Here is a 16,154-nt window from a genome sequence, read left to right on the forward strand (position 1 = left end):
AAGGCAGGGTGCTTCAGCAAGTAGCAGTAAACAACAATGACAAGCCTCACCCTGTGATCGTAACTGTTGTCAGGTGTCCTGTTCCAGGATTCCTTCCGCCACTGCAGGAGAATGGACTGTTGGAATTTGCTTAAGAAGCTCTGCAATTGAATGAAGGGAAACCCTCCCCTTCCCCACACAACTGCATTGTTGGTCACGGGATCTTCGGTGGGATTTGGGGATAGGGTTCTGTCTCCTCTCAGGATTCCTGGTTTGAGGTTAGGTGGACTTGTCTGTTCTTGCTCTGTCTGTATTTTCTTTTACTTTCCTCTGGTGAATTTTGAGGCCTAGTGTTGCCTATAGGTGGGGAATTTTCCTAATTGAGCACACAGCCAACCCTCAAGTCATTGTAGGTTGTCATTTCCTTCTCTGACCCTGTCTTCTGGAGTGAGTAGGATGAGCCACCTCGTTTCTCTACAGAGAACAAATCTCGTAAGTCCCAATGTTCTGTCTTGATGTTTGTCACAGACTCTGACTCAGAATGGCAAAAAAGATTGTTTCCTTTTGAAGTAATACTGAACCAAAGGTCACTTTCTGGTTCCTCACTGAGAAACCTGGCACATCTTATTCTGCTTTTTACATAGGAGCCTTGCTTGGTCATTAAAATAATGCCTGCTTTGTGCTGTGGCTTAAGGGTAACATAGAGGCGCATCAAGAATATAAGAGAGGCAGTGCAATTCTCTGCCAAAGTGCACCAATATTGGCCCAATAATCCATCATATCCTAAGTTCATCCAGCACAAAGGGAGGAACGAGAGCCCATGGGCTACACTGTCAGGACTGCTGGTGTGCTAGTGTAGTGTCATTGCATTGGAGCCTGCAGGCATACCCAATGTCCTATGCTGCCCAGACTGGTGTTTCTAAGATTGCACCCTGAATTCTGCACAAACCAGGGCTCGCTAAACCCAGATTTGCATGATTGGACAATCTGCTGGTGGTTAGCCATGAAAGAACTGTGTATAGTTGTCTGTTGGATGGCTGTTCCAAAGGATGGGCTCTCTAGGCCTGCAAATGGGAATGGGGTGTGTGTGATTGCACAACCATCCCATTATCTGGGTTTTCTTTGCCTTTAATAGAAAACTTGGCCATCCTACCCAGTTTTGCAACAGCAGCAGCTTCTGGACTAACTTCTCATGGTGCCTTCTTCCCCATGTGCTTCACCCTCTCTAGCAGATGTTCCTTCCAAAGAGAACACCCCAGACAGCTGCAAAAGAAATGGCAAGCAAGGGAAGTGGAAGCGCCAGAAGCCCCTGGAGTCGTCCAAGAGCAACTCTTACCTAAAAGATGGTGGCGGCAGTGAGCATAGAGCAGCTGTGGAGCAGTCCTCCTTGGCTCCTGGAGAAGGACCTGGTCCTGGCCCTTCTGGCATGGTGTTTCCTCTCCATCCATACTCGGTGCCTGGGTTTCCCCTAGCCCCCCTGGGAGGGGACCTGGCCTTGCCTTCAGTTGCAGCAGCACCTGTCCTCCCCTCCAGTCTGCCATACTGCATACAGCCCACTCCGGCATTCCCTCCTCCATGTGGCAGCAACTTCATGGCTATGTGGCTTCACACTTTCCCAGTGTGTCCTCTTCCCCCTCAGTCTTTCTTCCCTGCTCAGCACCCCTGCTCCTCCACCTCCTACCCTTGCACCGCAATGCCCCCTGGTCCACCTTCCACCATGCCCTCCCCCACAGCTGCAGACCCTGTGGAGCCTGCCTCCCTGCCCTCTACACCTCTGTCTGCCGAAGATGAACACCAGGAGGCCTCGGACGGCCAGCCCCCACTCTTCAGCAACTCGCGCAGTAGCTCCCCCTTGCAGCTGAACCTGCTTCAAGAGGAGCTGCCCAAGCCTCCAAGCGACACCCAGGCCGAGACAAGTGCAGAGATCAAGTGTGTAAGTTCCCAGAGTGGTTCATACAAAGCAGAGCCAGGGCTGAGGGCTAGGAAGGTGGCAGCTTGCATGTCTGTCTAGGTACCCAGGGTGCAAAGTGGCCATTTGCTTCCAGGGGAGAAGGGTTTTCTTTTTCGGTGGGGGTGGTGGGTTTGTAATGCCAGCTATGGCTCCTTTTCGCTTGGGAAGTGTGGCCATGGCTTGAAAGTCTGGCCTGGGCATGGGGACTCCCTGGACGTAGAGTGCTGCTGCCGTCGTTATGGTTTGTTTTGAAACTGACACTTGGCACCCCCTCATTCTGGTGGTCATTCCAGCTCTGTCAGGAGCCCCTTTAAAGGAGAAGAAGCCATTCTAATTACTCCCTCTGTCTCCCAGGGATGCAGCTAAGGAGCGAAGAACAGGGACTCGCGTGGGTCGGTTTCCATTCATGGGCATAAGCAAAGCCTCTCTCCGGCTTCCACTCTGTGCTCAGAGGTGGGAATCTGAGTTCTGCAGGCAAGGAGAAAATGGTGGCTCCTGAATCCAGATTGGGTCGGGCAAGCTGGCACCGCTGAACCTTGGATGGGTAGGCTCTGAGTTAGGCACCACCGAGCAGGGGAGTGGAAAGTCCCCTCTGGTGCTGTTGTGTTTGCCCTGTGTTGTGGGCATCCCGTTGAGGGTGTTGCAGCATCCTCCCCTTACAATACAGAGACGCAGCGGAGACTTGCTGCTTGTCCATCTCCAGTGACAGGAGGGATCCTCGCATTGTGAGTCACACTCCAGCCCGCAAGGGCTCTCCAACCTCACTTTGGGGGATGTACTTGGGTCCTTGGCCAGAATCTCTTACTTTCAGAACTATCGGCAGCTGAATGATAGGAACTTCTCCTTCCTGTACCTTCTGCAAGTGTGACTGTCTCTGCATGAGCCCAGAGGTAACTTGTGCGGGTGGATTTGTCCTGTTTCCTTTGCAGGAGGAGGAAGGGGAGGACGCTGGCAATCACGATGACCACTCTGTGTCTAGTGAGATACTTGACCTGCTGCTCCTGGAGGATGCTCAGTCACGAACTGGCTCAGCAGAATCGGGCAGCGGATCCGCTGAATCCAGGTCCTTTGTCTCTGGTTCCAACAGCTCTAGTTCCTATGGAATGTCTGGCTGTGCCACAGGTAGGCCAAACAGCCTTCCAGGGTGATGAGGGGCGGGGGAGGAAGGACTATGTCACTCCAACAACCTGCATGTGACACAGAAAGGGAGGCTTGGCTTGGCTTGCTGGAAGGCAAACTGCAGCATCCCCTCTAGTACAGAGCGGCAGTCGTCGGTGTGCCTTAATATCTTTATTAGTGTCTTGGAGCACATAAAGCTGCCAAGTCAGGCCCTGAAGCCATTTATTTCAATGCTGGCAGACAGCAGCTCTCCAGGGTCTCAGTCAAAATGGGCATTTCCCAGTCCTGTAGGAAATGCTGCCAAGGAGGGCCTTCCTGCCCGTGAGCCACAGCCCCTCCTGTGGCCTATGGGTGACCAGCTTGCAGCAGGTGTGGAAACCCAAGCACCAAGGGCATGGTGCTGCACTGGCTGGTGCTTTGACTTTGTTGCAAACATGAGAGAACATAAGAACAGCCCCACTGGATCAGGCCATAGGCCCATCAAGTCCAGCTTCCTGTATGTGGGCCATTACCCATGGATCAGGGGGGCTTTCTATTTTCTTGCACATCCTGAAGTTGGCCCATCCAATGCCATGAGATTCAGGGTACCAGTTCAGTGTTGAAAGGATGGGGCCAGGACACTGCATCCAAATGTTGTCAGAGTGGCTGCTGTCTGGATCCAAGCCAGGCAGCTATCTATGGGTTGGCTAGTGAGTTGACTTCTCCAGCCTGACCCTTGTGGAAATGAATACAGCTCACCCACTTCTTGTGCTCTCTGCAGGCAGTGGGAACAGCAGTAAATACTTCGCCAGCAATGATTCCTCTGATTTCTTGAAAAAAGAGAAGGAAAAGAGACCAGGGACGGATTTTCAGCCAGCCAGGCCGGCATGGAGGGCAGCTGGTTGTCTGCCTAAGAACATCCTGATGACCTACCAAGTACCCAGGCGGTGAGGAAATACCTTTTTGTTTCCAATACTCCAAACCTGGCACATCTGGGTGTTGTAGCTTCAGGAAGGCGATGCAGCCAGACTGGTGCATATTTGAAGGACGGGGGGGGGGGGGAGGAGAGGCCCTCCTAGTCTGGTGTCAGAGATGGGAAGCTGCATAGGTTGGGCCTTGTGTGCTAGAGAGAGCAGGTGGTTTTGCTGGCTACTATCATGGAAACTGGTGGAGGTCTCTCAGATGAGGGAGAGGCCCAAGATCGCAGAAGCCTGCCCCTATGCCCTTCTCCCTTCCCCCCCCCAAGCACTTCCAGAACATCTCCAGATCTTGCTGAATACATACTTGCAAGGCTTAGAATGAATTTGCAATAAGCACAAATAGGGAGAGGTTGTTCTGAACATTTGTGAACTAGTAGCAGGCAAGGAAGGCACACAAGATCTGGGAGTTCGGACCTCGCTACAGCCTCCTTGGTAGGTTGCAGGCAGTTGAGCTTGGAAGGCCGCAGCCAGCTGAATGGAGCCCCTCTCATCTGCAGCGTTTGCTGCCCCTCAGTGAGTCTGATTTTGCTGCATGGTCAGGGCTAGCTAAGGGGAATCCGCCAAATGATGCTTAGTGGAACTGATGGGCTTCAGCACACGAGATGTTTCCAACAACCTCTTGCTTGGGTAGCCTTGAGAAAGGGTTTGGCACCAAGGGTTAGGCCCTGTTCCAGTGAACTGTGAGCCAAGTGGGGTCTCTGATTGGCAGGTCCTTGGGCCACGTGTTGCGCTCTGTGCTTTGGCTCTGAGGCTCCAGAGGCCTCTGACTGGCTGCTGCTGACAAGAGACATTGCAGCAGAGTGAATGGTCTGTGGAACACAAAAGGGGATCTGCTTTTGGTTGTGATATCTGCAAAGCACCCTCCTGGCCACATGACCACAGAAGCTCCTATCATCCTTGAGTGAAGCAGAGGCATGGAGCACCCAGCTCACAAGACCTAAAGCTGCTTTACAGGAAGGTGGAAGTCAGGGTCTTCCCCTCCAAAAGGGGGGCTCTTCTCTTAGACCCAAAGCATCTGTATGCCTAGGTGCCAACATGGTGTTTCCTTAATGACACTCATTAGCAGCTCCTAGCTGAGTTTTGTGCAGAAGATTCTGGGGGAAAGAGAATCATTCGGTCAGGATTTCTGTTGTGTTTGGTGCCTGCCATCTTCAGCGGCCTCTCTTCGTGTGCAGAATTGAAGAGAATGTTCTGAAGGAAGACCTGGAGAAACTGACTGCCATGGAGGATCAGCAGCCCTGGTTCACAGAGGAGCAGAAGGAGGAGCTGGCTGAAGTGCACCCCTGGATACGCACCGGGACAGTCCCACAGGAAATTAGCACCCAGGTAAGAAGGAAGACCTGACTGGGGGTCTGGTCTTCCTCCTGTGCCCTGACAGTTGCCTTCCAGAATCCAGATGGTTGCCTCTTGGGTACTGATTTGAGCAGTGGAGTCCTGGTGGTTAGGGGGCTTGTATTTGCCTAAATACCCTGCTGCTGCCTGCTCTGAGTCTCAGAGCAAGATGGCTGTGACTCAACCCACACTTCCCAGGACAAGGGCTGGTGCGGAGTCTCCCCTCAGCATCCCTGAAGCGTGACCTGCTGCACAGGGGCACCTTGAGATTGAGGTGTGACTGCAGGGTGGGTGAAAGTGGCTTCTGTGTCCTTTGCACACTTGAGTGCTAATTGCTTCCTTTCCTTGCCAGGGCTGCATCACATGTGACAGTAGGAATGCCAGCCATGAGGCTGTGCTACCTGTGGATGGAGGCATCCCAGAAGAGGACAACGAAGTTCTGTGGCCATTGCTAGTGCCAGCTTGAAGGTCTGGGCCCTTTGTACTCTTGACTCTGCTGGGCGGCACTCCGCAGCCGCCTCTTGCTCAGATTTGAAACATGGCGGTTCCAAAGTCTTGCCCACCCACCTCCTGTCCCACCTGTGGCCATTTCCACTTTTCTTTTGAAACTGTTGCCATGCAGAACACTTGCTGCTGTGTGTGGGAAGGAACACTGAAGCACTAGCTGGGCTAGTACAAGGGCAGAAGGAACAGCTTGAATCCCCCTCTCCCTTGTCTCTTGGCTTCACTTGTTTTGTACATTCAGGTTTAGTGGCCAGAGATTACTGCAACAGGCCTAAGTATTGGGTAGTTCAGCCCATTCCTCTTACGGTGGTGATTGCAACCTGCCCTCTGTGCACAAAGTTGCTGTCACGCATCACCTCTCATGGTTAGTGCATCATATCTGATAGCAGCCAGAAGGCCTCTTGGGTGTTCAGGATGCTTATTTGCTAAACTACACTTTGAATTGGTCCAAAGATACCTCTTTTTATCTGCTTCCCATGAAGGAAACAGAAATTTGTCCTGCAAATCTGAAACCCACTAGACTTTAGCATGGGACCTTTTCAGGGACCCTGTGCTTCTCTCCCCCTTCCTGAAGCACTGTGCGGTGGCCCCTACTGGGAGTCCCCTGAGGAAGGACTTGGGGTACCTACCACAATTTTGGCTCAAAATTCTTCTCTTCACAAATGCCTTGGGCATTTGTAGCTGCTTCCTAAGGCTGAAGACAAACACAGCCATCCAAGATTCCAGCATCACAGCTTGCCTTACATGCATCACTGCTTCAGGGCCCAACCCTATCCAACTTTCCAGCACTGGTGCAGCTGCAGTGTAACTGTGCTGTAAGGAAACAAATGTTCCCTGACTTTGAGGAGGTCTTGGTGTCTTCCCACTAAGGATGCAGCACATGCCCCATCGGCACAGCTCTGCTGGCACTGGAAAATTGGATTGGGCCCTCGGTCATCAGTCTCTTCCATCCTTCCCTTTGTGCCTTCCCCCTTTTCTATGCATCATGTTTGAAATGATGCATAGATGTTCATCCTTTACCCTTTTTCATTCTGGGGATATGGGTCACATTGCAGTCACTAGCCAATAGACTCCCCCCACAGTTGGCTGTTCCCTGGTTTAGTCTGAACCCTACAGGCAACTTCAGTTAGGTTTCTGCACTGTTCAATACTGTTTTAATAGCTACCGTTTTGGTTTGCCTTGGAGGTCTCATTGAGGGGACCGAAACGTGAGATGCACTTTTTGAAAATAAAGTTGCAGAACTTTTTTTCAGATTTCACTCTGGGCTAGTTAACTATACTTGTACTACTTGTACTATACTTGTACTATTTGTACTAGTATATTTGTACTAACTATATCAAAGGCACTGCCAGACCAGCCCCACCACCCATAACAAATTGCCTCAGCCTTCATCCCAACTCTCAATTCAGCTGGGCTGTGGGAGCACCACTATCTTGCCTCACACAGATGCCATTACAGTGGCCTCCAAGCATCGCTACTGTATGAAAGGCTTACTTTGTTTCTCTGGTCGCTTTTAAACTGAAACTTGCTTTATACACAGCAGTAGCTTTTTCTTGGAGTACTTTTGTGCTCGTGTATAGGAGAAAAGGTGTGCTGATGGAACAACAACCTTCCCTCTGTGATCTTTGGAGTGATGGCCCTTCTTGAGATTCTACCTTGGCATAAACTAAGTTCCATGACGTCAGAGGAAGATGCAGTTGGGACAAATTTTTATTGAGGGGAACAGTCAGAGGATGTAGGGACAGTATTGTTGGGGGGAGGGTGACTCGCAGCTGTGCACTGCATGACTTTGTGCAGCAGAGCAACATCTCAGGGTCAGGGCTGCTCATAATGTGGCCTGTTCCCACTTTGTGTCCACAACACACTAGCCCTTCAGTGGGGGGGACGGGGGGGGGACGACAGCACCCATGATCCCATTTTTGGAAATAAATGCTTTTCTTAAAAACTACACACTGACCCATCCACCCCATAGGATAATTTGTTATTTTCATGTTTTCTCCCTTGGAGGCTGCACAACAATGCTGGAGGCAGGACCCCAAAGTCTGCACTTTTAGCCCTGCCACAGTCCCCTCCAGTGCAAGCAGACTCACTCAGGTGTACAGAGTTAGTGCATTTAGAAGTGATCTCTTAAAAAGAGCTTTGTGCTATGAAAGCTTTCCTTGGCTGAGATGAATCACTTATGTTTTTGGTGGCCATGGAGGGAAATGGTGTCTTGTCCTTGCCGGTACAGGTCTCTTTGCCATTCCTGGATTGCCATTTACGCATGGCTCTTACAGTAGGAATGCAGAGCATTTCCTCTGTGTGTGTCTTGTGCCATAGGCTGAGCCTGCCCCAGTGCTCTTTCTATCTGTTTGAAGCAAGGGGGAGGCTGTGAACAGCTTGGGTTCAGCCTCCCAATCCTTGACCCAAATGAGGGTGCTGCCTCCAGCATTCCTCTCTGGAAATGTGTGCTTCCCTGTAGCCTGCCCCCTGATATTTCCACAAACACTGTGGGGGCAATGCTTGGTTTGTAGCATGAAGATTAATGAACAAAACTGGCAAAAGATACGCATACCATGGGCAAGTCCTGGATAAGGGTAATGGGAAAAGCTCTCCAGTGTTCTGAGCAAACTGAAACAGACCAAAAATTATCCTAGAGCCTTCTTGAAGGGTTCCCAATCTTGCTTTAATTCCTCACCAGCCATAACTGGTGGTCGCCCACTTTCTGTGCATAGCTGAGAGCATTATGATGTTGGGCTAAGCTGTAGTCTGCTTGCTCCTCAACCCAATGCAATATAAATACTACCTCCTACCCTTCCCAGAGCCAAGGAAGGGAAGGGGCTTGTCAGGCCTCCAGTTGGGGGGAGGTGAATTCCTGCTTCATTTTGAGAAGAGTTCCAGTCCTTGGCAGATAGAATGATGGGCATCTGGAGCCTTCTAGTCCTCCTTTTGCATGTGTTGGTTCACTATCTGCATGAAACCTTTGTGAGCCCCTTGAGGAGCCCAGACTGTGGGGGGGGGGGCAGGACTTGTCCCTTGATCAGTTTTCAAAGCACCAGTCCTGAGCATGTTGCACTGTCATGGTTAATAGAAAAGCTTTGGACTTGTAACATCAGGAGGCCACATCCTTCTTTAAAGATTTCATGAAGGCAACTGATAGGTTTGTGCCCAAATAAGCTACTGAGTGGAAAGAGAACTGAGAAGATGCAACAAGAAAGCTGCTGACTGTTGCATCCGCCACCCATTCCAGTGCTGAAAGCCAGGCTATAGGGTAACAGGGCCACTTCAGCATGCATTTTACAGGCAGTGGGAGTTGCAGTGAGGCCTTCCCTCTGCGTGACACTTGCAGAGCAAAACAGGGTGGGTTGGGGGTCTGTGTGATCATGTTACTTGAGCTTTGGGCAGGTTCCTTTGTGAGAGCAACTCTCCTTCCCACAAGTAGAGCCAGGAGCATCTACTGCAGCTTTGCAGAGGGGCTGCCCTCTCCTAACTGCTTCTTTTTGGACCAGCAGGGAAGGTCTCTTAGTTTTGTCCTGCTTGTTCCTCACCGGGGGTACCACTTTCATCAACACAGGAGTCCATGGAGGTGTCAGACGCGTCATGGTCCTTCTGTACCCTTCCCACTGCCTTGAGTGCACCCACCAGTCAACACCTCCTGCACTGGGGTTGCAAGCCGTGGGCCAGGGCTGAGGGGCCTCTTTTTTTCCTTTAGCAAGAGCCACTTAAAAAAAAAAAAAATCAGACCTGACATGGTTACTGGTGCTTAGTGTACAACAGTTATGTGTTTCCTGCCCCCTACGGGGGCCACAGCAAATTGGGCACTGACAAGATGGAGCAGCTGTGTAGGCAGAGAGCCAGCACCAGCAGCAGGCCAAGAGGGGGCAAAGGGGTCTGGAGTGGAGTGGAGTGGAGTGGGGGGGGGCATCCACCTGGCTCTTGAATATGAAAGTTGTGGGCTGCCCACCCTTAACAGTACGACATGATGCTGAAGATGCTCCCCCTGTGTTGGGGGATGGGATTTGTGAGGACGTTGTGCGCACTAGTGGGTAGTACAGTTGCAGCAGAACTTTTTGGGGGACTGCAGCTGCTACAGGTTAGATAGTGTACTTCCAATGTATCTTTTCTGTGGAATTTATAAACTGGTTATGGGGGGGAATGACAACCTGTTTGTATAACATTTTTTATCTATATTTTAAAAGGTGTGTATGTTTTGTGCTCTCTCTCTCTCTCTCTCTCTCTCTCTCTCTCTCTCTCTCTTGTAAATAAAACCCTCCTTGTGAGTGACTTGTTGATCACTTCAGTCAAAATGCCATGTGAACTTTTGTTTCACAACAAACATAAGAACAGCCCCACTGAATCAGGCCATGGGCCCATCTAGTCCAGCTTCCTGTATCTCACAGCGACCCCACTAAATGCCCCAGGGATCACACCTGATAACAAGAGACCTGCATCCTGGTGCCCTCCCCTGCATCTGACAGCCTATTTCTAGAATCAGGAGGTTGCACATACACATCATGGCTTGTAACCCGTAATGGATTTTTCCTCCAGAAACTTGTCCAACCCCCTTTTAAAGGTGTCCAGGCCAGATCGACGCCACATCCTGTGCTAAGGGGTTCCACAGACCAACCACACGCTGAATAAAGAAATAATTTCTTTTGTCTGTCTTAACTCTCCCAACACTCAATTTTAGTGGATGTCCCCTGGTTCTGGTGTTATGTGAGAGCGTAAAGAGCATCGCTCGATCCACTTTTAGACAATTTAGACGCAGGGAGTGAGGGGAAGCTCAGAGGGACTCTGGGGGAAGCTGCAGCTGATTCCGTTCTTCTGGAACTGAACAACCAAGAGGAACATGACCCCCCCATATCATCCTACTACCAATGCATGTGTACACAAGCTGTGTGTGTGTGTCTGCTGCTGCTAGTACCGCAGCATGGCCTTTGTCAAGGGCACTGGTCCAACCTTTTTTGTGCCACTATTCCAATAAATATGAGTTTGGGGACCCACCATCAGTCCTTTTCCCCCTCCTGGGACCCTATCCACTGACTCCCTGCCCCCATTGCCACCCACTCCCCACCCCTGTATGCTCTCCCAGCACTGTTCACTGTAATCAAATGTTCTTATTAGAGAGAGCAGAAAAAGTTATGAAGACCAGCGCTGGTGGAAGCTATTTTAGCACAATTCCTAAGAACTTGGGCTGGACTGGGGCACAATCTCCTGGTACCTGAAGCAGTACACGATGCCTCCTCCATTACCTATTGATACTCTAGTCCAGTGATCTTCAACCTTTTTCATTCCTGTAGGTTGTTGCAATCCCAAAACTGTGGCTTTGTGACCTCATTGGGAGTCTAGGGCTTATCCCCCAACAATTGTATAGCCTGCCTTATTTGATGAACCTCAAGGCAGCACATGCAGGTAAGTGGGTGGGTGGACCAGATGCCAGACAGGCTTCTTCTGAAAGGCCCTAGACCACACTTCAGCAAATGTTGCTGCAATAGGTCCCTTCAGGACCTGCATAGGGACAATGACCCATCTGGTTTATCCCGTCCTCTGCTTGGGGTCTGCCTCTGTAAGGCTGCACGAATGAGCTTCTGCAGAAAGTCATTTGTTGCTTTCTATGGTGCGCTACAACTTGGAGCAGAAAATGTCCACATTTACAAGGGCTGGTCCAGCTTCTTGAGTGCCTACTGGCCTGTGTGACTGCAAATTGTAATAGCTCTACTCCAGGAGAGCCGCCTACAAAACTTCCTAGCAGGTGGGGGGAAAGATGCCCTTGGATGAACAAGCAAACAAAACCACAAAGTGCCCCACAGCCCTTCAACCTCTGTGTATGTTGAACTTAGCCATCGCCTTTTGGGGGCAGTTTGCAAAACCCGCTTTCGTGCTTCTGAAGTTATAAGAAGGCACAAGCTGATAATTTCATCTCAGTGCTGGCTCCACTAACTTGTTCTGCTAATAAAGTTTTGCATTTCCTTCCTCTGAATTGGCCAAGGACAGCTGCTGTTTACTGTTTGTCTAGAAGATTTGCAGCACATCTCAAAGTGTGTTACAGCTTTTGGCGAGCAGGATGTGGACCTCTCTCTCTTCATTATCACTGGATTGGGTTCTCCCTAAAGAGCAGAAGCGACTGGATGTGATTCATCTATCTGATTGGAAGATGGTGCCCAAGCAAGCCAGACAAGGATTTATGACGGGCATCAGTGAGAGCGCTGTAACCCATTTGTCACTGCCAGCTGCAGTGATCCTTTGAGGTCGAAGGACAGGCAATCTTATTTGTGCCCAAAGTGGAGAGGAGGGGCTGGTCTCAGTTTAACTGGTGGAAAGAGAGGATCGGCCAGGTTCGATTCTGACTAACTCTTCAAAGTGCCTGTAGTGCATCCCTACCTTTGGGGAAAAAACACGCCTGCTGGACACAGCATTGTTCTGTGCAGAAGTCATGCTCACTTTGGGGTTTGCTTGCAGGTAAGTATGTATTAAGTGCAGCCCTAAAGAAGTAATCCTCACGCACCTGAGAACTGCAGGGTGTGGTGCAATTTAAGCTTAATAGCTTCAGAAAGCAGCTGCAGCCTGAGCAGGACCTGCTGACAGCCAGAAGGACATGTCGCTTCACACAACCTTTGCAAAACACAGGAGATTTATTCATTCTCGGCTTCACATGTCTTTATTTTCATCACGGTTCAAAAGTTTGCACAAATCTATGTACAGGATTCAGGGGTAGTTCCTGATAGCATTAAGTTAAGGGGTCAGGAAGCAGGTGGGTGGGGAGGCAGCCAGAGGGACCTTCTGGGGCCCAGCTGCTTAGACACAGTATTTCCAGAAGCACTCAGAGAGATTGCCCCGTTTCTTGTTCTGCTTCCTGCTCTCAGCCAGTAAACGAGTCAGCAGAGTGTTCCGTGGAAGATTCCCAAAGAGCACCTATGGAAGTAAAAGAGGGTCGGGCTCAGGAGCACATAGGCACAAAATGCACACAGCCGTCCCTACAACACACGTCAACAAAAGACCAGGACTGGCCTGCCCAAGCAAGTGGCACTCCTGGTGGCCTGTTGGTAGAGCACTTGACTTAGGGTTTCAGCCCCTCTTTGGGTGAGGAAAGGAAGCCTGGCCTCGGGGAAGGGCCAGGCACCACTGGTACAGCCCCTCCCTGCTTTGTTTGGAGAAGAGCCCTGTTCATTTTCCAGTAGCCCCAGGAATTCAGTCACAGGGCCCAATCCTATCTGACTTTCCATCAGTGATGCATCCGTGCCAATGGGGCATGCGCTGCATCCTGCAGTGGGGAAGCACTCACAGAGACCTCCTCAAGGTAAGGAAATGTTTGTTCCCTTAGTTTGGGGCTACGCTGCAGCTGCGTTGGTGCTGGAAACTTGTATAGGACTGTGCCCTTTGAGAGTTTATTCAGGACATAGTAGCAGAGGTGTTGCAGGACAAGAGCAGCAGAAGAAGGAGCTTTGTGGTGGATTGTGGGACACCTGTACAGGCCCTCTCCCTGCAAATCCCTCCTGTCTTTCAAAGCAAACTGCTTTGCTGGAGGGCCTGTGTGTCCATCTATGGGAAAAGGAGTAGTGGCTTTTGCCCTGAACACCTATCTTCAAGGTAATGGGGGACAGTCACAAGATCTGAACAGCTGCCATGTTCAGCCTCGCCCACCCTACTCTGTGGACTGCAGGGGCAGGCAGGGAGAGATTCATATTCAACATGCCAGCTCTCCCTGGTTAGGCTCACCTCTTTGACACTCTCCCTTGGGGTGAAGCTGTTGGGCCCAAGACCTGAAACGAAGAGAGCAAGACAATCAAACAATCCCACCATGCTTGGGAAATGCAAGGCCTGCCTGCACTTCTCTGGTCCTCTGGTTGGATGTGGGAGCTGCACAAGGACACAGGCTGCGCAGAAAAGGCCACCACCTTGGAAGGTTCTAAAAGAGGATTGGATGACATCAGGATAGCTTAGTTCTATCAATGTTATTAGTCATGTTGACTGAGTGGAACTTCCATGGTCGGAGGCACTGTACCTCTGAATAGCCATTACTGGGGGCAGGCAGCAGAAGAGTACTGTTGCTTTCATGCCCTGCTTGTCTCTAGGGGGACATGCAGCTGTCCACCCTTGGGAGCTGGATGCTGGATCAGATGGCCCCACTTTGGGCTGACCCATCAGGGGCTCTTTGGGGGGGGAGGATGTGAAGCCTCCAGAGCAAGAACATGCAGGCTGGGTTTGCCCTTTCTCAGAACGGAACCCTCACCTGCTATCTTCGAATTGTCGTCTGCCTGCACCCCCAGTAACCCTGGCAGAGTCTGACGAAGAGGGCCTCTAGTCCTGCCATTCAGTGCATCCAGATTTAACCTTGCATTGTTGTTGGCTGCTGAGAAGAGGAGACAAAAGGGGGCATCCATTGGGCACTGCCTGGTGCAGAGGCAACCCACTTAGATGCCAGACATATTGCGGGAGGCATCCACAACCCAACCTGCTCAGGGAAGACCCCCCAGGCTCATTGGGGAGGCTTCCACCAATATGCTGTCATTCATTTATATTAAACAAGTTCTTGCCAAAACTGCCCTCAAAGCCACATGCAGGAAAAGTATGATCAACAGAGCAGCAAAGTCATAAGCTGGGAGGTGGGGGAGGCGGTTTGTCTTGCTCATCCATACCAAACATCACTGGGGAGGTACAACTTGCCTGCGACTGGAGGGTATCTCAAAGGACCAGCCTCTACTAGGCTTGAGAGTCTGATGGGGAAGGGGGAGAGACTCCCAAGGGAGGGAGGACCACAGTCTGGGTGTCCCAGACTAGAAGACTGGCCCTGTGCCACTTTCCCACCAGCATCCCTTTTATGAGTACTGAGTTGAGTACTGCCCTCAGCGTATGCACAAATGAAGATGTGTGCCTCTGCCCCCTCCCCCCCCATAGAACTTTCAATGTAGGTGCAGGTACAGGGGAGCCCACTGAGGAGGGGAGGGAAACAGAGGTTGGCACCAGAAGGGAAGAAGGTGCAAGGAGGGGTGAGGAATGCCAAGGTGTTGTCAGTGGAAAAATTGAACTGAAAAGTATTGGAAGGTGGTGAGACACAGAGCAGGACCCCCAAAGACCCCAGCCCTACAGGTGAGCACACAATAGCTTAGGACGTTCAATGATCCTGCATCTGACACTTGCCCAAAACAAAGCAGGCAGGAGTAGCCAGCAAGCCACAGCCATGTTGAAAACAGCCCGGTTCTGGCTCCAGAATCTCTCATGGCAGACAGAGTGCACATTTCAAGTGCTCATAGAGGTTTGGACCCAGTTACACTGAGAGATTCGAGTGCTCATTGCCTGCTTCATGCACTGTGCATGTTGCAAACAGAGCCACTTCCACCCAAGGGTCACTGCACTTTACAGGACAGGGGGGCACTTTGGGTCACTCAGGAGGATTTTGAGAGGCTTGGAAGAAAGTCGTGCTGGGTGTCAGATCTGCCAGCACCACCAACCAGTTCAAGGTTGGCATGTCAAGGTATTCGGGAGCCTCCCCCTCCAGCAGAAACACAACGATAAACTCTACCACAGACAAGGATTTGCTGCCTTGTAGTGATCACCCCCCCCGACACCCCCCCCAAACCTGCTGCTTGGTTCAGATACAAGGCACACAAGGGAAGCACCACTATTCAAAAGAAACCCCCCCCCCCAGCATTCTTTATGGGGTCCACACTACTCCAGCTCCTGGCTGCATTGCCAGGTGGTGACACTTTTCTGAAAGTGACCCTCATGCTGCAGGGAGCAACTCTTAACTCCAGCAACTCATTTGCCAGCTGGCCATCATCCAGTCATCCCAGAGGTGAATGATTTTCTCAGACAGTGGCGAAGACGTCTGCCTTTCCTTCTCTGAGGATTAGACTTACAAAGGCAAGGCCAACCTTGGGCTGCAGTATGAATGAATCCTCCCTCCCTCAAACATCAATCCTCTGTGACAGTGCCAAGTGCGGTGCTCATCAGGCATCCCACGTACCTGGCTCCTGTTTGAAATCGGTCCCCAGTGGAGGGCCGGCTCTCTCACACGTGCACAGTGATCACTTGCTAGCCTGCCTGCATGTGTGAATGGGACATCCTGGGCAAAGCACCAGTCACAGTGCCTTTCAGTGGGAGCCTGTGCATTCAGAGAGCAGTTATCAGGCTCCAGGACTTCTTGTCTGGGCTTGGAGCAGAAGCAAAGGGCTCCCCTCCACTGCCTGCCAAAGAGACTCAAGGAGAGGAGTCTTACCTGAGAGCCAATATGAAACCTCACTGGAGCTGACCACGGGCAGGGCCACCGAGAGCGGTCCAGAGAGGCCGAGGAGGAAGAGGCAGCTCCATCCCAGCATGGCCATCCTCCTCAT

General features: G+C 51.2%; 2 protein-coding genes across 7 annotated transcripts in view; one reads left to right on the top strand and one right to left on the bottom strand.

Moving 5' to 3' along the window:
• PER3 (period circadian regulator 3) overlaps positions 1 to 7,102 on the top strand; it is a 34,180-nt gene extending 27,078 nt beyond the window's left edge. For 4 of the 6 annotated variants that reach the window (XM_066636945.1, XM_066636948.1, XM_066636946.1 and 1 more), the window contains 5 exons: positions 1,209 to 1,912; positions 2,860 to 3,052; positions 3,810 to 3,975; positions 5,184 to 5,334; positions 5,693 to 7,102. In XM_066636945.1, coding sequence (XP_066493042.1) covers positions 1,209 to 1,912; positions 2,860 to 3,052; positions 3,810 to 3,975; positions 5,184 to 5,334; positions 5,693 to 5,806 — 1,328 coding nt within the window. In that variant the 3' untranslated portion in view covers positions 5,807 to 7,102. Of the gene's footprint in view, positions 1 to 1,208; positions 1,913 to 2,284; positions 2,471 to 2,859; positions 3,053 to 3,809; positions 3,976 to 5,183; positions 5,335 to 5,692 lie in introns of those variants that run through there. The other 2 variants (XM_066636947.1, XM_066636950.1) reach the window with 2 other exon arrangements.
• Positions 7,103 to 12,618: 5,516 nt separating this feature from the next.
• Positions 12,619 to 16,154, bottom strand: UTS2 (urotensin 2). The gene is made up of 4 exons (XM_066637477.1): positions 16,040 to 16,154; positions 14,054 to 14,173; positions 13,540 to 13,583; positions 12,619 to 12,735 (listed from the first exon to the last, which is right to left on the bottom strand). The coding sequence occupies exons 1-4, from the start codon at positions 16,152 to 16,154 to the stop codon at positions 12,619 to 12,621; spliced, it is 396 nt and encodes a 131-aa protein (XP_066493574.1).

Source organism: Tiliqua scincoides, chromosome 9 (genome assembly GCF_035046505.1).
Source record: "Tiliqua scincoides isolate rTilSci1 chromosome 9, rTilSci1.hap2, whole genome shotgun sequence".
In the NCBI taxonomy this organism is placed as follows: domain Eukaryota; kingdom Metazoa; phylum Chordata; class Lepidosauria; order Squamata; family Scincidae; genus Tiliqua; species Tiliqua scincoides.

What these genes read in the sequence shown, in the direction of transcription:
- UTS2 (XM_066637477.1), bottom strand. Translation starts at nt 16,154, where the DNA reads ATGAGGAGGATGGCCATGCTGGGATGGAGCTGCCTCTTCCTCCTCGGC. An exon ending in CGACAATTCGAAGATAGCAG is followed by an intron (nt 13,584 to 14,053) that starts GTGAGGGTTCCG and finishes TCTTCGTTTCAG; the next exon opens with GTCTTGGGCCCAACAGCTTC. An exon ending in CAAGGGAGAGTGTCAAAGAG is followed by an intron (nt 12,736 to 13,539) that starts GTGAGCCTAACC and finishes TTACTTCCATAG; the next exon opens with GTGCTCTTTGGGAATCTTCC.